Source organism: Toxotes jaculatrix, chromosome 20, assembly GCF_017976425.1.
Source record: "Toxotes jaculatrix isolate fToxJac2 chromosome 20, fToxJac2.pri, whole genome shotgun sequence".
Lineage (NCBI taxonomy): Eukaryota > Metazoa > Chordata > Actinopteri > Toxotidae > Toxotes > Toxotes jaculatrix.
The window spans coordinates 442,569-464,862 of record NC_054413.1 but is presented as its reverse complement, the minus strand read 5'-3'; the positions used below and the strand labels follow the sequence as shown (position 1 = coordinate 464,862).

Here is a 22,294-nt window from a genome sequence, read left to right as displayed (position 1 = left end):
TGGAGTCCAGCTGCTGAGAGAAGCACCAGCACTGAACCTTAAAGATGGCTTCCAGCTTAGCTGCAGCTCCGTCTCAGTCTCCAACGAATCCTCGTTGTTGGGCACTTTTATCTGCACCTTAATCAGCTTTAAAAGGTCAGAGCTGCTGGGACGCTTCTGCTCAGGTGCTCAGACCTGTGACACGGTGTTGGAGTCAGAGACCAGAAGAAGGAGGAGCCAAAGAAATGAATTTCATTTCTACTTTCACACAAAAAAATCAGAAATTAAATGACGTGAAGTCATTTTATCTCACACACTCTGACTTTATTCACAGTTTACATTAGACCAGCGTGTTGTGTAAGCGTTGATTACCCAGCATGCCTCTGTGGGAGCCAAGAGTCAATGGTGTTGACCAGTAGATCACAATATTCATATTATTCAGTGACAGTCACTGTGATGCTGGAGGAGCAGAGGAGGTCTCTCTCCCTCTCTCTCTCCTCTCCCTCTCTCTCTCCCTCTCTCTCTCCTCTCCCTCTCTGTCTCCCTCTCTCTCTCCTCTCCCTCTCTGTCTCCCTCTCTCTCTCCTCTCCCTCTCTGTCTCCCTCTCTCTCTCTCCTCTCCCTCTCTGTCTCCCTCTCTCTCCTCTCCCTCTCTGTCTCCCTCTCTCTCTCCTCTCCCTCTCTGTCTCCCTCTCTCTCTCCTCTCCCTCTCTGTCTCCCTCTCTCTCTCTCCTCTCCCTCTCTGTCTCCCTCTCTCTCTCCCCCTCTCACCCCCCCCCCCCCTCTCAGAGGCCTCACAGAGCTTTACAGAGACCCAGAGTCTGACCCCAGATCAGCACTGAAGGCGACAGTGGAGAGAAACAGCTCGTGTGGGAGCTTCCATTTCTCCCTTTGTATCGAAACATCCGGGCACTCTCTCCCTCTCTCTCTCCTTTAGCAGCCATCTTGGACTCAGTTCAGCCTGGCTGCACCAAACACCGTCAAGCCGGCAGAGCAAAAGACGAGACTTCCGGTCCACGGTATCAAAATAAAGGTAACGTGCCCGTGGTGTTTTTCATGCAGTGTCTCTTTGGTCAACAAAGATTTTATATGAATTATTCCCTGATCCCTCAGAGGGATGAAATCCACAGCTGCTGCAGCGCGGGGTGTTTTTAATGATTACAGATAAACATGAATGAATCTGATGTGTTTGATCTGTCCAACAGTTCCTGGTGCAGAAGGACCAGAGGTGGCTCAGACCGATCAGACAACACAGACCCACAGAGAGAGGCCTGGATCGGCTCAGATAAATGCTTCTCTGGGCCACGTGTGAAATCACTGTTTACTACATTTCACCCACAGCGTGGTGCTGTCTGACCCAGGCTTTTAAAAACCTGAGGTCAAGAGTTCAGATGTCCTCAGTATTTTCCCTTTTTAAACAGGAGACAGTGGAGGAGTGAGGGGAGGGAGACGGATGGTGACATGATCACATTTGTCCATTTATCTGTTTGCTTATCATGTTTTCTGTAAAGTTCACCTCTGAACGCTGAATCCTTTATTCTGTGTTTTCATTTCTGATTTTCAGAATCACATCATTCAAATCCTCAAACTACCCCGATGGTGGCTGTGAGCCTCTGGCTTTTATTTTGAAAGAGGGCGCGGCTGATGTGGGTCCGGGTGGTGCAGCTTGACTCATCCTCCTGCCTGTTTGTCCCCAGCAGCCCCGACCAGGGAGGGAGAGGGAGGACAAGGCGGTGGAGGGAGCAGCGCTGAGCCTCAGAGAGAAAGAAGGAGCGGGGAGAGACGGGCAGAGGAGAGCTGGTCTGCGGGCTCATTTCTCACCTCCAGCCGCCTTTTCCGGTGTTTGTCGCCGGCTGCTTTGGGAACTTTCTGCGGGCTGGGACTGTGAGTGACCCCGGGCTGAGCCGCCACTGCTGCCCGCCCCGCATGGCTCCGGATCCGCTGGGAACTTCTCCGTAGAGCCGTGCGGGTCTGGTGCGTTTTGGAGGAGGAGGAGGAGGAGGCTGCTGGCTGGATTATTACACACTGCACACACACACACACACACACAAGCCCACTGAACACAGACGCTCCCCCGGAGCCCGGGCCTGGCTGCGTCCCTCTGCGCTTACGAACTTGTCTTTTAAATGTTGGAGGAGGATCCGGGGGACAGCAGGAGTCAACCTGGCGGCGCAGCGGCGACCGCCTCCATCTAGAGGGAATATGTGGCTCTCCGGGCTGACATGTGCGCTTCTGCTGGGAACTTTGTGTGCAGGTAAAGAGAGAGAGAGGAGCTGCTTTGGCTCATTCTGCTGTTTGTTCTGTGGGTGAAAGGGCTGCAGGTTGCAACACTGCAGCCTTCAAACCCCGCGTCCACTCACACACCAGACTGCCACCGGGAAGCCAGAGGCAGCGGCAGAGCCCACCGCGCAGGTTCGGCTGAAATTCGCAGATATCACAGGGTGAAACGAGCTTTTATTGTGGCATTTTCTCTGGAGGAGTGATTTTTGTTTTAGAGCAGCACCACCTCAGAGATCTGGATCCGTTTCAGAGATCCAGGTTCGGGTCTTCGGTGGCCCCTGTAAACGCCGGGTTCGTTCTGCTCCTGTAGTATTTTCCTGCTGCAGCACATGTCGAACAGAGAACAGCTGTTTGTGCTCAGCTGGCGAAATCCGCGTAGAAATATTGTACAAACATTAGAAGAACGTGTGAGAGAATCTGGACTGAACTCGTTTTCTCTGCCGCTGCTGGTGTGCTGAGGATCCCGGTCCTCAGTTCGCACCTAACCCGCCTCTGGTGAGGGGGAATGCGGCTGAATGTGGGATCTGTGGCCGCGGGTCGCTTCAGCTGCATCTGCCTTCACTGTCTCTGGTGTTTGGCTGCAGCCGTGCGCGCGCGCGCGTGTGTGCGCGCGGCTGCAGGCTGCACACTGCCGCTCCATTGTCTGCTCAGGCATGCAGGCGGATCAATGATCGATCCGCGCAGCGGTAGCACAGAGCTCGAGCCTCTGAAAATCACCGGACACGTTTCTTCTTTCTCCTTTTCTGTCTTTTATTCAGCCTGCACGCGCTCATCGGCACCTTCCGCGCGCGCTTTACTACGACACGCGGCGGGCGGAATGAATGAATGAATGAAGGCTGGCTGAGCTCGGTCATGTGGCCTCGTAGTAGTGGGGAGGAGGCGTGTGCACGTGCGTGCTGGAAAAATACTACGCAGAGCCAAACGTCCCGGTCAGGACGTGAGATGATGAAGGTGGTGTGTGGCGGTACAGGTGTTGCACGTGTTACAGGTGTCCAGCCGCACACGGTCTCTGGGTGGCTGAGATGGTGTGTGACCCGTGTGGTGTTTGTCTCTGTTCCTCTGATGTTTGGTGCCTTGTTGATGTTTCTGCAGGTCAAAGGTCAGATCATTCACACCTGAACTCAGAGCTGAGACCATGTTAGGACCAGGTCTGAGCAGGACAGGCAGCTCCTGTCTTCATGTCCTCATCACAGTGTTTCAGCCGTCTGCAGTTTGAAGCCTGTTCTTGGCTTTAATGTCCCTCCAGCCTCTCAGGGTTGAGTGACAGTGTTTTTACAGCTTTGTGAGGGGACCGGTCACATGACCGGTCACGTGATTTCCCCTTCAGCGATGACCTCATTGAGAAAACATTATACTATCAAAACAAAATCAGATCTTTTCCACAGAAGTTTATCAGAAAGGATCTGATCAGTGGATCCGTCCACAGTGAGCAAATATCTGATGGACTGCAGGTGAAATGCACCTTGGGTGTTGTAGTTTAACTCCTTCAGTTTTTATGTCCACAGGACAGCAGGTACATTCAACCAGGAGTTTCCTGTTCAACAGGAAGTGTCAGTCACACACTCTCCTGTGGTCTCGGAGCCCTGTGGTTCCTGGGCCTTCTTTCAACCTTTATGTCCTTTATGACTCTGTGGGTTTGGACTCGTTGTCCTGCTGCAGGACGGATCTGGGACCATCAGACGTCCTGATGATGGCGGAGGAACCTGAACGTCTGAGGTGTGTGCGTCATGGCGGCGTCATGCTGAGGACTGGCATCAGAACTCAGTGCTCTGGAATAATGTGTGTTTGCTGCAGTGTAAGCAGGTCTGAGCACGTGCCAGCATAGATCATTGACAGCACTGTGTGTGTGTGTGTGTGTGTGTGTTACGTACACATCACCTATTGGAGTTAATGCTAGCAGCTAGCAGCTCGCTAATCCACCAGTGTCACAGTCCCTGTGAAAAACTCTTCTTCTCATCTGTTCCCGCCGACACTAACGGCTGACGCACGGCGCTGCTCCTAAACGTCTTTACCCAGGTGATCTCCTGACTGCCTGGAGACGCTCACCTGTATGTGCACGAACAGCTGATGTTAGCTACAGAAACGTGGAGCGTCAGGATGAGTCCGTAGCACACGTGTTGTTTCAGGGTTTATAAAGTGAAGCAGGTGTTCAGAGTGTTTACTCAGAAACATCAGTGAACACGACACTGACTCATCACGTGGTCTTCGGTCTGGCTCCTCCCCTCTGCTCTCGGTCCCAACATCACGGCGTTGTTACAGAAACCAGTGCTGAGGCCTGAATCACTGAGCTGCCCCTTCACTACTGCGACTCCCTGCAGGGCCTGAACACCAGCGGGGGGGTGAGGGGGGTGAGGGGGGATGGTCTGCCCATAGCTACAGGCCAGATTTAAAGGGCCAGTGCCTGTTTTTTTCTGCAGCTCCTCTAAGATGGCATGGGGTCAGGAGGGGGAGGAGAGGGGGAGGAGAGGGGAGGTCCAGAGCAGCTCCACAGGGAGAGACAGAGCGTTGGATTTATCCTCCTGCATCAACAGCTTGTAAAGTTTCAGGTCCAACCAGGAAGTGTCTCATCAGTGAAGCAGGGACTGCAGATCAGCAGCAGCGTTTCTTCACCACGTCAGTGTCGTGTCTCTCTGAGTGCTGTGTCTCTCTGAGTGTCGTGTCTCTCTGAGTGTTGTGTCTCTCTGAGTGTTGTGTCTCTGAGTGTCGTGTCTCTCTGAGTGTCGTGTCTCTGTTGTCTCTCTGAGTGGTGTGTCTCTGTTGTCTCTCTGACTGTTGTGTCTCTCTGAGTGTTGTGTCTCTGAGTGTTGTGTCTCTGTTGTGTCTCTCTGAGTGTTGTGTCTCTCTGAGTGTTGTCTCTCTGTTGTGTCTCTCTGAGCGTTGTCTCTCTGAGTGTTGTGTCTCTGTTGTGTCTCTCTGAGTGTTGTGTCTCTGTTGTGTCTCTCTGAGTGTTGTCTCTCTGAGTGTTGTGTCTCTGTAGTGTCTCTCTGAGTGTTGTGTCTCTCTGAGTGTTGTGTCTCTGAGTGTTGTGTCTCTCTGAGTGTTGTCTCTCTGAGTGTTGTGTCTCTGTAGTGTCTCTCTGAGTGTTGTGTCTCTGTAGTGTCTCTCTGATTGTTGTGTCTCTCTGAGTGTTGTCTCTCTGAGTGTTGTGTCTCTCTGAGTGTTGTCTCTCTGTTGTGTCTCTCTGAGCGTTGTCTCTCTGAGTGTTGTGTCTCTCTGAGTGTTGTCTCTCTGAGTGTTGTGTCTCTGTAGTGTCTCTCTGAGTGTTGTGTCTCTGTTGTGTCTCTCTGAGTGTTGTGTCTCTCTGAGTGTTGTCTCTCTGAGTGTTGTGTCTCTGTAGTGTCTCTCTGAGTGTTGTCTCTCTGAGTGTTGTGTCTCTGTTGTGTCTCTCTGAGTGTTGTGTCTCTCTGAGTGTTGTGTCTCTGAGTGTTGTGTCTCTCTGAGTGTTGTCTCTCTGAGTGTTGTGTCTCTGTAGTGTCTCTCTGAGTGTTGTGTCTCTGTAGTGTCTCTCTGATTGTTGTGTCTCTCTGAGTGTTGTCTCTCTGATTGTTGTGTCTCTCTGAGTGTTGTCTCTCTGAGTGTTGTGTCTCTCTGAGTGTTGTCTCTCTGTTGTGTCTCTCTGAGCGTTGTCTCTCTGAGTGTTGTGTCTCTCTGAGTGTTGTCTCTCTGAGTGTTGTGTCTCTGTAGTGTCTCTCTGAGTGTTGTGTCTCTGTTGTGTCTCTCTGAGTGTTGTGTCTCTCTGAGTGTTGTCTCTCTGAGTGTTGTGTCTCTGTAGTGTCTCTCTGAGTGTTGTCTCTCTGAGTGTTGTGTCTCTGTTGTGTCTCTCTGAGTGTTGTGTCTCTCTGAGTGTTGTGTCTCTGAGTGTTGTGTCTCTCTGAGTGTTGTCTCTCTGAGTGTTGTGTCTCTGTAGTGTCTCTCTGAGTGTTGTGTCTCTGTAGTGTCTCTCTGATTGTTGTGTCTCTCTGAGTGTTGTCTCTCTGAGTGTTGTGTCTCTGAGTGTTGTGTCTCTCTGAGTGTTGTCTCTCTGTTGTGTCTCTCTGAGCGTTGTCTCTCTGAGTGTTGTGTCTCTCTGAGTGTTGTCTCTCTGAGTGTTGTCTCTCTGAGTGTTGTGTCTCTGTAGTGTCTCTCTGAGTGTTGTGTCTCTGTTGTGTCTCTCTGAGTGTTGTGTCTCTCTGAGTGTTGTCTCTCTGAGTGTTGTGTCTCTGTAGTGTCTCTCTGAGTGTTGTCTCTCTGAGTGTTGTGTCTCTGTAGTGTCTCTCTGAGTGTTGTCTCTCTGAGTGTTATGTCTCTCTGACTCTTGTGTCTCTCTGAGTGTTGTCTCTCTGAGTGTTATGTCTCTCTGACTCTTGTGTCTCTCTGAGTGTTGTCTCTCTGAGTGTTATGTCTCTCTGAGTGTTGTGTCTCTCTGAGTGTTGTCTCTCTGAGTGTTGTGTCTCTGTAGTGTCTCTCTGAGTGTTGTCTCTCTGAGTGTTATGTCTCTCTGACTCTTGTGTCTCTCTGAGTGTTGTCTCTCTGAGTGTTATGTCTCTCTGACTCTTGTGTCTCTGTTGTGTCTCTCTGAGTGTTGTCTCTCTGAGTGTTGTGTCTCTGTTGTGTTGTCTCTCTGAGTGTTGTGTCTCTGTAGTGTCTCTCTGAGTGTTGTGTCTCTGTAGTGTCTCTCTGAGTGTTGTCTCTCTGAGTGTTATGTCTCTCTGACTCTTGTGTCTCTCTGAGTGTTATGTCTCTCTGACTCTTGTGTCTCTCTGAGTGTTGTCTCTCTGAGTGTTATGTCTCTCTGACTCTTGTGTCTCTGTTGTGTCTCTCTGAGTGTTGTGTCTCTGTTGTGTATTTTCCAGTGAATGTTCTGGAAACTTTCCTCCTAACTTTATTAGATGTTTCCACTGAAGGCTTCTGGAGTTTGCTCCCAGTTATGAGGGAACGTGTTGGTTTCTACAGTCATCACTTGTCGCCGCTGGCGATTGGTCAGAAACTTAACAGGACGCGTGTCATCAGGTGTGTTAGTAAGTCGTTCCTGTGTGCTTCACTGTAAACTGTGTCGTGGTTTAATGAAGTTTTTGTTGATGTGTTTGTTTCCTGTAAATCAGAACCGTCTGAAAGTGGCTGTGATTTTCCAGCTCGTGGAGACAGACGTGGTTTTAACGTGTCCGTGTCCGTCAGGTTTCTCGTCTCGTCTCGTCCTGATGGTCGCGTGTTTACTGTAACTGAGCTGCAGCGTCAACGTTTCATTACACTCGCTGCTCTCCGTCTAATGAATGTCTGCATCTTAGCTGAGCTGCTTTCTGAGCGATCAGTACTGTGGGAGGAGGAGAAGTTTGAGAACCCAGAACCGTTCTCTCACTGTTAGTTCCACGTTCTGTCACAGACACTTCCCGGGACGTTAATAGGAAATCGCAGCCTTGTGAATGAAAGCTGTGACTTTGTTGTTTCAAAGCTCTCTCCACTGACAGGACTTGTTTATGTAGATCATTTCAGGTATAGTGAGTGTGATAAAAGCTGGAATCAGCAGAAAGACACGCTGCTTTTCAGCCTTATGATCGAACGAACACTGGAAACACATCGGATCAGTGACTGTCGTCAGGTCGTTGTGTGGTGCAGCCTGATGTATCCTGTTCTCAGAGGACGACTCCTGCGTCCTCCAGGTGGTGCAGCACAGAACGCGTCGGTTCATCAGAGCGTCAGACAGGTGAACGCAGTGCTGTGATGAAATGAGAGGGTGAATCAGTGAGCGCTCGTATTTTCTCACCTGCAGGCAGGTTAGTTTTCCTCACAGGTTTCGATGTTGTAGCTCTGATGCTGGATTATTCAGAGACTCATGGACGTCATATCAGAGCAGGACGTCCCGCGCCTTTCAAACCGTCCAATCAGATTCCAGCAGCCTCTGTGGTCACGGTATAGAACAACAACAGTAAAGTGTTGGTCTGCTTTGTGTTTGCAGATGGGAGGAGGTGTGTGTGTGTGTGTGTGTGTGTGTGTGTGTGTGTGTGTGTGTGTCTTTCATTGACAAACTGACGGCTCCCAGGGGCCCATGCTGCCACCTCCCTCTCCCCCTCTGTCCCTTAAGGACCAGAGGAATGACTCTCTCTCTTTCTCTCTTTTCTGGGGGTGGGGGTCGGTGGGGGACAGGCTGTGAGTGTGTGTCCTGTCTGGTCTCTCAGAGATGACGGGGACAGATGTTGTCTGGACGACAACAACAGAACAGACTCTAATCCTGCTCGTCTTATCTGCTGCTTCCTCCCCTTCAGCGCTGATCTGTTGGGATTTCATCAGACTGAGCGACTCCTCTTATCAGCTGTTAAAACGTCATCAGTCACGTGCACACTCGGCCTCGTGCACACTCGGCCTCGTGCACACTCACATGTGGTGTTGTGGCACAGTTGAAGTCTGGTGTTTTGTTTGAAGCAACATAAAAATTCAGGAGTGAGCTCTGAACTGGTTTTATGAGTCCAGGACAACACCAGAGGTTAACTTGGTCCTTTCACTGGGTTTTTGAACATGACCCAGGACTGTGGGGGGTGGGGGGTGGGTGGTGGGGGGGTGGTGGGGGTATTAAAGGAGATGCGGGGCATATTAGGAGGCTGTGACGCTGCCTGAGCGTGTGCACAGTCTGTGGTAAACACTCCCAGTCTTCTCTCTGAACATTTCCTGCTGATATTTCTGTGCTTGTCGTTAAAGCAGCAGCAGCCATCTGTTCTCTCACTCACACGTTCTGCACATATGCTCATTGTGCTGGCATCTGAATTATGGCCGACATCTGTGTGTTTGTAAACCTGCGAGCTGCAAACAGCTGCAGCTCTGAATCTGTCAGCAGGCGTCACGTCTGATTGAAGACAATGAAACCTGGAGCTACTGTTCTTTATGTTCCACAGAGAACCAACAACAACAGGAACAACATTTCACCACAGCTGGGAACCAGGTTTTTATTTCTGCTCAAAAGCAAAAAACGCTGGAGCTCCCTGAAAGAACCCAAGAACCCCAGTCAACCCCAGAACCTCTTAAAGGAGGAACTCCCTGTCTGGGGCCTTTTCCTTTGGAAAACCTTAAATTCCCTGACTCTGCATTGAAATGGTCAATGAATCCATGTTCAACCCCTCAGTCCCATCAACCACAGCTGAACTGCACCAGCGGCTCAGCCTCTCCACAGCCTCCGTCAGCTGCAGATCCTGGTGCCTGTGTTTGTGCTGAGCCACATGCTGCCGGCTGCAGACCTAAAAACCTTCTGGAAAAACAAAGATATTGAAAATAGAAAGTGAGTGAGTTGAGAAACGCGCTCAGGCAGCAGAGGAGGCTGCAGGCTGGAGGGACAGAACTGAAGGGACGTGTGGAGGAGTCCCATTCTGTCCTCTCTTTGTTGTTCCCCCTCTCCAGCGATGAGGCCCACTGTCTTAGAGGTCAACTCTATTGTCTGCAGCTCTCTGTGCTGTCAGGGCCGACCACTCTGTGATTGATGGCACTTATGGCTGCTCTGTGTGTGTGTGTGTGTGTGTGTGTGTGTGTGTGTGTGTGTGTGTGTGTGTGTGTGTGTGTGTGTGTATGCGTTTGTGTGTGTGTGTGTATGTGTGTGTGTGTGTGTGTGTGTGTGTGTGTGTGTGTGTGTGTGTGTGTGTGTATGCGTTTGTGTGTGTGTGTGTATGTGTGTGTGTGTGTGTGTGTGTGTGTGTGTGTGTATGCGTTTGTGTGTGTGTGTGTATGTGTGTGTGTGTGTGTGTGTGTGTAGTCTTTCCTTCCTCCTCCTCCTCTTATCACTTTCACAGAGAATGGTTCAGCAGTGTTGAGGCTGATTTGTGAGTGGCTATAAATAGAGTGTGTGTGAGAGAGAGAGAGTGAGTTTGAGGAGGGGAAGCCCACTTCAGGATCCAGCTGGATGGAGGCCAGGACTCGGCTGTGAGGAGGAGGAGGAGGAGGAGGAAGAGTGAAAGGGCCGGTGCCTCACACCAAACCGTTTCAGGGCGAGATGCGTTGGCTGCGGTGGGATCCTGCTCGGGACAGAGAGGAAGTCGTTTCACATGGAGCTCGGCTTCACTGAGCTGCAGACTCCACCCTGTGTCCCCCTGCAAACGTCCCGGGTCATTCCGCCATCGCACAGCTTTACGTTTTACTGCAGTTCCTTTTCTGAGGAATCGGGTTTTGTCGGACAACTCCACCTACTACAATACCCATGATCCTCAGACACCGTTGCCGTGGAGAAAAAGCTAGACTGTTGTCATGGCGCTCGTCACAGAGGCACACGGGACAAACTGTTTCTGGTTTGTCTGTAATGATCCTCCATACATGACGTGTGTGAGTGTGTGAGTGAGAGTGTGTGAGTGTGTGTGTGAGTGTGTGTGAGTGTGTGTGTGTGTGTGTGTGTGTGTGAGTGTGTGCGAGTGTGTGTGTGTGTGTGTGTCTGTGTGAGTGTGTGTGTGTGTGAGTGTGTGTGTGTGTGTGTGAGTGTGTGTGTGTGAGTGTGTGTGTGTGTGTGAGTGTGTGAGTGTGAGTGTGTGAGTGTGTGTGTGAGTGTGTGTGTGAGTGTGTGTGTGTGTGTGTGTGTGAGTGTGTGTGTGTGTGAGTGTGTGTGTGTGTGAGTGTGTGTGTGTGTGTGTGAGTGTGTGTGTGTGTGTGTGTGTGAGTGTGTGTGTGTGTGTGTGTGAGTGTGTGTGTGTGTGTGTGTGAGTGTGTGTGAGTGTGTGTGAGATGAGTTCCCATGGTTTTGCATCTCATATGTTGCCCTATGATCTCAGTAACATATGCACACACACATACTTGGTCTGCCAGATGCCTGTGTGTGTGTGTGTGTGTGTGTGTGTGTGTGTGTGTGTGTGTGTGTGACCTCTGACCCTCATGTCTGGAGCGCACAAAGCCTCTGAATAATTCGTATGTGGTCATTTTGCATGATAAAGTCGTGCACACACACACTGAGTGATCTGCATTTCACACACGTCTGTCTCTATATCGTCAAGGAAACGCAGGAGGTCAGAGGTCACACACACACAGCACAGGCCTGTGTGAGATGTGGTTGTGTGGCTGAGTTGTTGCAGCTGAACGATGCGACTCATGGTCACATGGTCTGTATCAGGATGAACCCGTTAGATGTGCCATCTTCAGTGTTAGTTACTGAAAAGACAAAAACATTTGAAACTAAAACCTTCAACGTTCGCTCGGTTTCAAACTTCAGACTCAGTCACTGAGCCAAATGTTCGATCAGGGAATTGATCTTTGATCTTTGACTCGTTCTGTCTCGTCCTCAGCATCATGACATCGTGAAGCTGCTCCAGCTCTGACCAATGAAATGAAGCCGAAGACTCTCAGTAACAGTTTCATCAGGTCAGTAATGAACTGATGGACGACATCTGGACGTCTGCTCCATAATGACATTATTCACAAACGCACATAAGGTTGATTAGCATATATATATATATGTACGTGTAGAGTGTGTGTCTGTGTGTTGACACACGGTCACACCATCTCACACACTAACAATAGAGCTGGTCTGCAGAGAGCGAGACGGGTGACCTTTCCACCCGCACATCAGACGTGTCTTTGTGTCTCTCTGCCTCTCATGTCCCCGCGCAGGCTGCCGTAGGTCTGTTGCCATGGAAACGCTCGTTACCATATGGAGCGGCCGGTCTGACACAGCGATGGTGGAAATGTTTGGAGTTCAGGTTGTAGCTCTGCAGTGAGTTCTGGGTCAAAGAGCTCGTCTGTTTCTGCGGCTCCAGGAGCCAGTTTGGTTTAAACAGTTCACGTTAAAAAATATCTGAACTATGCCTTTAATTCTGCATCAGAGAGACGAGCGGACAGGCGGACAGATGTTCCCCTTGTGGTGTGTGTGTGTGTGTGTGTGTGAGTGTGTGAGTGTGTGTGTGTGTGTGTCTCAGCTCCTTCTTCTCTTCCTGAACTTTCTTTAACTCTGCTCAACTTTTTAATTGAAAAAGAAGTTGGACTAAATGTCAAGTTTCTCTCTCTCTCACACACACACACACACACTGACAGCTGCTTGGCTCATTAGCTCACAGATCTCCATGGTGACCAAGGTCGACCTCAAGAATACTGATGAGACTTCAGACAGCAGACAACAAGCTGCCTTACTGCGAACAGTACTGCTGAATACTCTGTGTACTCTGTGGTATTACACAGTCAGAGTGTAGTTACTGTGTGAGACAGTGTGAGACAGAGTGAGGACATGAGAGGCTCCGGTGTTGTTACTAATTCAGGTCGACCACGTGTCTCTGACTGAACCAGCTGAAGGAGTGTGGGGCGTGTTCAAGGCTCAGTCACAGCTTTGGACCTAAAGGTGGACAGTAACTACATGCTGCTGCTCCGTGTGTGGTTTTACACTCCGGAGCCAGCGAGCAGCCTGATGACCTGAGAGGTCAGAGTTCAGATTAGACCAGCAGCAGGAGCCAGAGACCTGAGAACTGTCTGAAGCAGAGAGTTTGGTATTTACAGCTGGGATCACTCGTAGCTTCTCACCTCATACGTGATTAGATTGATCAGTTATTTGTAATAAATTTGCGGTGAGGTGAACTCCGACGACTCCTCCGTCTTTAGACTCCGGTCTCCTGCAGAAACCCTGTGTCCTGCAAAGACCCCGTGTCTCTGCAGGAGTTGTCTTACTTTACAGTTGTTGTGTTTTAGTTCCTGTGTGTTTAGAAATGAACAGCCAGGTATCGAGAAGCGATCGAACTGTGACGACTTCATGATCTTAAACCCTGAGCTGAGCCATCAGTGCCACAGCTGTACTGTGTGTGTGTGTGTGTGTGTGTGTGTGTGGGGGGGGGGGGGGGGGGGGGGGGTGGAGGTGGGTGAATACTCCCACCTTTCCGGTTGCCTAGCGACAGTTAATGCACAGATTGGCTGTAACATCTGTCACAGTAAAAGCTGCCAGAAGCACAGTTTCACTTCACTCTTCATCTGCTGTGCAATTTATTTTGAAAGAGACTAAAGTCACATCTTTAGCTGCTGTGTGTGTGTGTGTGTGTGTGTGTGTGTGAGAGAGAGAGTGTGAGAGAGTGTTCTTTTAGTGATGACCTCATTCTTGTATGACCTCAGAGGTCAGAGGTCACATCTGGTGCCCATAAGTAACCACTCGGTATTTGTGCACATGCGTGTGTGTGTGTATGTGTGTGTGTGTGAAAACAAAGAGGAGAAAAGGAAAAGAAGGGTGGAGGTGAAAGATGGAGGAAATGAGGAGGAGGAAAAGGGAATACAAGAGAAAAGGAAGAGAAAGAGGGAGGACAGAAAAATGAAAAGAGAAATGAGAGGTGGATGGAGAAGAGGAAGGAGTAAAGAAAAGAGGAAGGAGGGGAAAAGGATAAAGACAGGAGGAACAAAAGTGAGGGACAAACAGAGTGAAAGAGGGGAAGTGTGGAAGAGAAGAACAGAAATAAAGGAGACGACAGAGGGAAGCAGTGTGAGGTGAGAGGGACAGGTACAGGTGCATACAGGTGTTGTAAACAACAGGAAGTTAGTTTGTCAGCAGGTGGAGCTGCAGAACTCCATTCAGAATTCTGCTGTTTTTACGTTTCCTTCAGTATCACAGTGATCCAGTGTGATCCCCACACACACACACACACACACACACACAGACTGATCTTTTTGTCCGTCCAGACTTTTGTCCACATGTCAAACGCTGTCTCAGGTGAAAGCGGGGCTCACCTGTTAGATGTGGGCAGTCAGACTCATTATGCTGCTTCTTTTCTTCTCTCTGTGCTTTAATAAGATGAGTGTGATTAAAAAGCTCTAATGCTGTTACTGATGCTGGTGGAGTTGTTGAATGAAGGGGTCGGAGGTCAGGGACTGAGGCGCCATGGATTATCAGACGGCAGCATCGACGCCCACGGCGGCTTCTAACTTTCAGGAGTTTGATGAGTGTGTGTGTGTCTGTGAATTTCTAATGGTGTAATAACTGAAGCTTGTGCAGCAGCACAGCGCCCCCTGCAGCCGGTCGTGTCGCACTGATCAGCTGTGTGTGTGTGCTGCAGGGCTGAGCCACGGGGAGGCAGACACCAGGGAGTGTTTGTACTACAACGTCAACTTCGAGATCGAGAAGACCAATCAGAGCGGGGTGGAGCGCTGCGAGGGCGAGAAGGACAAACGCTCGCACTGCTACGCCTCCTGGAGGAACAACTCGGGCTCCATCGAGCTGGTGAAGAAGGGCTGCTGGCTGGACGACTTCAACTGCTACGACCGGTACGAACACACACGTGTGCACACATGACCCGACTTTAAGACCCCGGCCCGAGCGGAGGCCGAGGCTGTGTTTAACTTACTTCCTGTCCAGAGACAAAGCCTCAGGCGTGAACCCTGAACCAGCAGTTAATCAGTCCCGTCCTCTGTCAAACTCACTTACTGAGTTAAGCTGCTAATGGAAACAGTTGCACACATTTCCCATCATCCCCACTACCCCCAGTTTGATTGACAGGTGCTGTGACTGGGCGTGGTGTAAAAGGCGCAGGGGAAGACAGCGGTCTCAGTTCTGTCCACAGAGACTTCGGGTTTCAGACTCTGAACGTTTGACCACACAGGAGCTGCATGGACAGAAACATGATGCCGATTCTTCCACTGAGTCAAACAGTGTTTCTACTGAAAAATCAAAGATCTGAGATTTGATGAAAGGAAACAGAAGCTTTTGTTTGAAGATAAAATCTGATTCCAGGTCTGAGTGCAAACGTTCGAACATCAGAAACTCTGTCTTCAAATTATTTTATATTACAGAAAAGCAACAAGCCCCAAACTCTAATCCTGTTTTTTAATAAGAAGAGAGGAGCGATGATCTCAGAGGAATGATGGACACCACAGCACACGTGCAGGTGAATGTGCTGCGTCAGTGTGTCAGATGGTGGGGGACTGTGAACGCAGCCCGCAGGTGCACAAGGTGTTTCACTTTAACCTGTGTGAACAGAATCCAATCAGAAACTCTGTCTGATGTGTGAGACGCTGACGTCTCTGAGGACGGTGTCTCGTTCTCACACTATGAACCTTGTTTGCACTGATTAGCATCATGTCCTCAGCAGATGTCCGTCCCAGGTCTCTGAGGCCTGGGACAGACGGACCAGGCCTCTGTCCCGGGTTCAGTGTTTCCAGTTACACAATAATTGTGTTTTTGTTAAATTCTATTTGAACAATAGTTCAGTCCTTTGTATCATGAACATTCAGGAATCCTGTAATAACGATGATGATGATGATGATGATGTGTACGATCATTTCCATCGATGGGACTGAGGTGACCTCGTCTCGTACTGAGCCACCGTTAAAACATCCTCATGTCCAACACCTGAGCATCACAGGTCTGTCTCCGTCTCTCAGACAGGAGTGTGTGGCGACGGAGGAGAGTCCTCAGGTTTTCTTCTGCTGCTGTGAAGGAAGTTTTTGCAACGAGAGGTTCACACACCTGCCTGACGTCACGGGGCCAGGTGAGTCGTCGTGTGTGTGTGTGTGTGTGTGTGTGTGTGTGTCTATCTTTATATTTTTAACATTAACAGTTTTGTCTGTGTGTTTTTTCCGGTGTGTGTCAGTGATCAAAGCCCCGCCCCCCAGCGTCGGCGTGTTAAACGTGATGATTTACTGCCTGCTGCCTGTCACCGTGCTGTCTGTGGCTCTGCTCACCGCCGTCTGGATGTACCGCCACCGGAAACCTCCGTACGGACACGTGGACATCATTGAGGTGCACACGTGCACACGCACACAAACTTCTGAGGACTCACTGATGTGTTGCGTCCACACACACCTGAAATCTAACCCACATTAAACCACAGTTTGACCCGAGCTGACTTTTAAAGCTCGCGCACGGGTGTCCTCATGCACGCGGACGCTGACAGGTCGCGATAACGTGGCTTTAAAGATTTTCCTGGAACGCAGAGCAGCTTTGTCCGAACAGTCTGAGGCCGAGGATGTTTGTTCGTGGAGTTTTAATCTTTTTCTGAGAGGGAGGAAGAAAAGGAGGGAGGAAAAGTCTGAAACCCAACACCGCCCCTTAAAAAAATAAAACCCCCCCAAAAAATTAAAAAATAAAGAAGTGAAAAATAAAACCTCCTTCTGTGTCTCTCACTCACTCACAGTGAAAACATGAAGCCACAGCGCCCTCTGGTGACAGCTCGGTGGAACGGCAGCGTTTCTGTTTCCTCTCAGCTCAGAGATTTTTTTCATCAGGATCAAACGTTTGTCTTTGTGTCAAACAGTGAAACCTGGATATGTTCATGTGTTTGATTCCACTTTGTACAAAGGCTGGTTCTGTAACGTCGTCCACACCGACAGCGGACACTGACTCAGAGAGGACATTACTGAGAGACAGAGCTTTCCTGCGTTCAGCTGAATCACACACACTGTCCAAGTTTTACTTATTGTCTTTGTTTTAAATGCATCATTCAGAAATCATCTGTTCTGCTTTCAGATGATATCAAACCTTTATCATTTTTAATTTTAGTGAAGAAATCAAACCTCCCTGTTCTGTGTCCTCCAGGACCCTGGTCCTCCTCCTGCTTCCCCCCTGCTTGGTCTCAAGCCTCTGCAGTTGCTGGAGATTAAGGCTAGGGGGCGCTTCGGCTGCGTCTGGAAGGCCCAGATGATGAACGAATACGTGGCCGTCAAGATCTTCCCCATCCAGGTACAGACTCAGACGTGTCCTCGCTGTTTGCTTCTGTTTGTCTGAACATCTTTTGACATCTGCTCCTCGTCCTCGTCTCACAGAATAAAGAGTCGTGGCAGAGCGAGAGGGACATGTTCACCACACCGGGTATGAGGCACGGAAACATCCTGAGGTTCATCGCCGCAGAGAAACGGGGGAGTCACCTGGAGGCCGAACTGTGGCTCATCACCGAGTTCCACGAGAGGGTGAGGAAGAGGAGGGAGGGAGGGGAGACACTGTCACGCTCAGAGCTACGAATGTGGTGGAGACTCACTGTCGGTGCGTTTAAGGACAGAGAACCTGAGTCCTTCCACAGTCAACACTCCAGTCTCAGGTGCAGCAGTGTCTTTGAACGCACCATCTGCAGGTTTAGGAAGTTCCTGCTGCATCACCACATGATGATGACGCTGAAATCTAAGAACAGCTCTTCATCTTAAACATCACAAAACATGTTTTGATCTGAGAAACTGTCATAAATTTATTTTATTTACACTGTACGAAAATACAAAATGAAACCGTGACCATCGCCAGCTCACCCATCACGTGGTTCGTAAACTCTGCTGCGCTGCAATAAAGTTTTTTCTGTGATTAAGTCCATAAAGTTTTACTTTAAATTGACTAGAATCCTGTTTTTCTTGTTGTCAGTGTCTCTTTGTTCTTTGATGTTTGCGTATTATTGAAACAGCTTCATGTCGTTAGAGTCGTGTCGCTGCAGCTGCTCAGATCACACACTCCGTGTTATTTATTCTGCTTTATTTTAGAACAACGTCAGAAACGTTTGGATCTTTACTGAACTTCAGAATGAGGAGATGAGTTTGTAAAGACTGACCCTAACGCTTGACGGGTTTGACGTGTCTCTGCAGGGCTCCCTGTGCGACTTCCTGAAGGGAAACGTGGTCAGCTGGTCCGAGCTGTGTCACATAGCCGAGTCGATGGCGTGCGGCCTGGCTTACCTTCACGAAGACATCCCGCGACAGAAAGGAGAAGGACCCAAACCAGCCATCGCTCACAGGTGTGCAAAAACAAATCCTCCCCACAGCACGCCGCTGCCGCCGCCACCGCTGCCGCCGCCACCGCCGCCACCGCTGCCGCCAAACCACGGGGTGGTTTTAGGAAGGTTGAAGGTCACATGGCTTCACCTGCTGCTCAGACAGCGAAATTCTTATCTTATTCTTATCATTTTAGATAATGAAGCTTTGATTCAAACTATATTTATCATTTATATTACTGTGTATTTAAGATCTAATGAATACGTCTCTCAGTGACAGCACTTTGCCACATGATGGAGCCACTGATGGTTTGATGTACAATTCTGTGTGTGTGTCTCAGGGATTTTAAGAGTAAGAACATCATGTTGCGTTCAGACCTCACAGCAGTAATCGGTGACTTTGGTCTCGCCGTTGTCTTCGAGCCGGGGAAACCACCTGGAGAGACACATGGACAGGTGAGCTGCTCTGACGGTGCAGACTGTGGAGAAAAGCTCCAGCTAAACTCTGAACATTGTTAAACGTGTGTGTGCGTGTGCAGGTAGGGACCAGGCGTTACATGGCTCCGGAGGTCTTAGAAGGAGCCATCAACTTCCAACGAGACGCCTTCCTTCGAATCGACATGTACGCCATGGGCCTGGTGCTGTGGGAGCTGGTGTCTCGCTGCAAGGCTGCTGACGGTAACACACACACAGACGCACACACACACAGACACACACATACTTCAGGTATTCTAATAGAAGAGCACGTTTAACCTGCAGGCGACGCATGAAGCAGCAGCTGGAAAGTTGAATGTTCTTCTTCCTCCGTCAGGTCCCGTGGACGAGTACATGCTGCCGTTTGAGGAGGAGGTCGGGCAGCATCCGTCACTGGAGGACCTGCAGGAGACTGTCGTCCACAAGAAGATGAGACCGTCCTTCAAAGACCTCTGGCTCAAACACAGTGTGAGTGCACAGAAACAGAGCAGTGGATATTAACTGTTGTGCTTTTATTTTGAAGTATATACAATATGCAGCTCCTGTCTGACAGACAGCAATTAGATTTTCATTTCTGGACGTTCTCTGTGTCCTCCCCGTCCCATCCTGTCTCCAGGGTCTGGCTCAGATCTGCGAGACGGTGGAGGAGTGTTGGGATCACGACGCCGAGGCTCGTCTGTCGGCCGGCTGCGTGGAGGAGAGGATCTCCCAGGTCCGCCGCCTCACCGCCACCATCACCCCGGCTACCTCCGACCGCCACACCCTGCTGGTCTCCACGGTCGCACCTGTTCCCATGGTAACCAATGTGGACCTGCCACCCAAAGAGTCCAGCACATGAGGAGGAAGTAGAGATCTAACAAAACAAAACCAAACTTTTCTGGAGGCCTGTTGTTACCGGGGATTTTTCCTGATGTTCGGTTCAACTTCCTCTGAATACGACCGAAGGACACTAAACCACACGCACACGCACACACACGCACACACACACACTCACACACTCACACACGCACACACGCACACACACACACTCACACACACTCACACACGCACACACACACGCCATCTTTTCTCAGTGGAATTTTCCAACCAACCAGAAACTCGGCGTTAAAGCAGCTGCTATTTTATCTCTGGATTGTGATTTGAACTCGTCTCCTTTTCTTTTCCTTTCGGACGAATACAAACCAGCACACGTCCTCGTTTGTTTTCCTCATGTCTTTCTTTAAACCAAGTGAGTGTGTGTTTCCTGTAAAAACAGAGTAAACCTGCGTACTCACACACACTCACACACACTCACACACACTCACACACACTCACACACACTCACACACACACACTCACACACACTCACACACACAGGAAAACCTAACACTGAAACGCGTTCAGGTCCCGACTCAGTGAATGCTCTTTTATCTCCAGGTACCTCAGCGAGGTTTTCCTCGTGCATTCCTCCCTCTGCTGTCTTCTTCTACTCCTCCGACAGATTCGGATTTATCTGCCTACCTGGCAACTTCGCAACCTCGTCACCTAGCAACCACCTACCATCAATCTACCTTTGGGACGTTTTTTTACTACAGTGCTGCAAAACCCTTGTAGGAACGCGATGACTGTTACACAAACACCGACAGCAAAGGTTTTAAACTTCAATTTTTCTACCTTCTCTCGGACTCTTCTTCTTTTCTATTTTTCGGCCGTGACCACGCCACTATTCACACAGGACAAACCTTCGGATCCAACGGGTTGTATCCAAAAAATGGGAAACAGGAAGTGAGGTCAGAAGGAAGGACATGAAAAACAAAAGCCTGAAGGACTGTACAGTGTTTTTAAGGTGAAGGTTTCTTTCTCTCTTTTTTGTGTTCAGCTGTTTTAATTTGAGGTTGAAGGCTGAGAGACTCTGATGTGATTGGTTGTCAGGAACCAGGAGGTAAACATCTTGCATGCAGAGATTTGATTGGCCGACTGCGCTCAACCACAGCATTTTGGTTGGCTCGGAAATAAAACTCTCAGGTAACCAGGTCTACAGGGGTTGGGGGGCGGGGTCAATGTGATGCGACGCCACCCACAAGTCTTTACAGGCAGGAAGGGGCGGGGACAACAACAGGTGTGGTGGATTAAATACTTTGGTGGGAGGAGTTTATCCGAGGGTGCTCAAAGCCTATTGGCTGTTCTGAATATGTAAATTTGTAAGGTGCCCAAACAAACAAGGGGAAACGTGATACCCTGAACAAAAGGTGCAAGACCTCAGGATGCATAGAGCGGCTTATGCATTTAGGTCCGAGTGTGTGTGTGTGTGTGTGTGTGTCACATGATGTGACAGATGATGAGTTTCCTTTTTTGAATGTTGGTGTTAGATTGTACCTGCTGATTGTTTCCTATTTGTTCAGTCTGGTTGTGTTTTACTGGGAGGTTAAGTGAAGGACCGGTGACCTTTGACCTCCTCAGCATTCTGGCTGAGCTGCAGCAGAGATCTGTTCAGATCAGTGCAGCGATCACACAGTGTCGTTGTGTCGTTCAGGCTGCGCAGCTGTGTTTCTGCAGCTGATCCGACACTGATCACAGCCTGCGACACACACGCGAGCGACACACACGCGAGGAAGACAACAGCAGTCATGCTGTGATGTTGGTGCCTGGACAGATTCATCAAAACTCTGGTTTCCACATTTACATTTTTCTTCAGTGTAAAGGTCAAAGTTTGCGGAGGTCAAAGGTCATCAGGCTCCTTCTCACTTACCTGCTACAATCTGCTCTTATTCTTCAACCGGGACCAAAACCGGACGTGAAACCGGCCACGAAGAGTCCAGCTCAGAACCTCGCTTCATCCTTTGTGCATCAACACAAATGATGAAGTGATAAGAACTGAAAAAAAAGAAAAGGAACCATGTTGTTTTTAAAATGTTTCATTTGTACCTTATGTTTTTTGTTCCTTCTGTGATGCCATACATGTAACAGTGAATGTCTACGATGCTGCTGACGATGATTCAAACTCAAAGATGAATATATTTCTGTATGTTCCTTTTTATTGTTAATTCCGTACGAAGTTAGTGAAGCGACGGGAGGCGTTTGGAAAACGTTGCACGTTCGACCGCGGGAACGACGGCGCGTGAAGGAGAAGAACTTTGACTAATAATCGAGTGGAAAGATAGAAAAAATAAAAAGACATCAAAACAATACAGCTCATGAACCACAGATCACCTCAATACACCAGAAATACCTCAAACTTTTCTACGTGGTAAAGTTCTGTTTTTATATTTTATTAGTTGCTTTGAAAACGTGTAGTCACATAATATTTTATTGTGAATGTTTCTTTGTTTTTATTTAGTTTGGATTTTTCTCTTTGATTAGAGACGTTAATGTTTTTTACACAATTTTCTCCAAACTGGTTGAAGAAGAAGAATGTGACCAGGTTAGGGCGAGTCTCAAACCTCCATGTTGTAAATATACACTTTAGAAATAAAGGTTTTTTTTAGACTGATCTGAACTGCCGATATCACAAAACAACCTGGACTGGGCTGGACTTCCTCCAGCATCCTCTCCCCTCTTTCCTTGTTTCCTTCCTCTTTGTCTCCTCCTCTTGTCTTTCCTTTCTTTTCTGCATCCCCTTTTTTTGTCTTCTTTCTCATCTTGCCATCTTTCCTGTCTTCTTTCGTCTCCTTTTGTCTTGCCATGTCCTTCCCACTCACTGTGTCCACTTCCTCCTCTCTCTCGTCTTCCAGTTCCGTTGAATGACTCCTCCTTCCTTACCTCCTCACTCCTCCTCCCTCCTCGCCTTGTTTCCTTTCCCCTTCATCTCATTGATGTCTCCATCCTTCTCACCACTGAAGTTTCCTGATGTCCTCAGTGTTGTGCCTTTATTTGACTTCATCTCTGAGGGGATCATCACTGGTGCCGCCTTCCCTTCTTCCTCTGGTTCCCTTCTTTACTTCCTCTCTGTCCTTCCTGTGAGTGAAAGGAGTTGTGTTTTCCTGAATATCATCAGAA

The 22,294-nt window shown here is 49.2% G+C and overlaps 1 protein-coding gene across 1 annotated transcript; it reads left to right on the top strand.

The window, feature by feature from the left end:
• Window positions 1-1,697: 1,697 nt before the first annotated feature.
• Window positions 1,698-21,809, top strand: acvr2ba (activin A receptor type 2Ba). Its single transcript, XM_041065692.1, has 11 exons — window positions 1,698-2,232; window positions 14,216-14,423; window positions 15,540-15,646; window positions 15,749-15,897; window positions 16,693-16,836; window positions 16,920-17,063; window positions 17,721-17,869; window positions 18,187-18,301; window positions 18,385-18,523; window positions 18,657-18,787; window positions 18,936-21,809. The coding sequence occupies exons 1-11, from the start codon at window positions 2,181-2,183 to the stop codon at window positions 19,155-19,157; spliced, it is 1,560 nt and encodes a 519-aa protein (XP_040921626.1). The 5' UTR covers window positions 1,698-2,180; the 3' UTR covers window positions 19,158-21,809.
• Window positions 21,810-22,294: the final 485 nt, after the last annotated feature.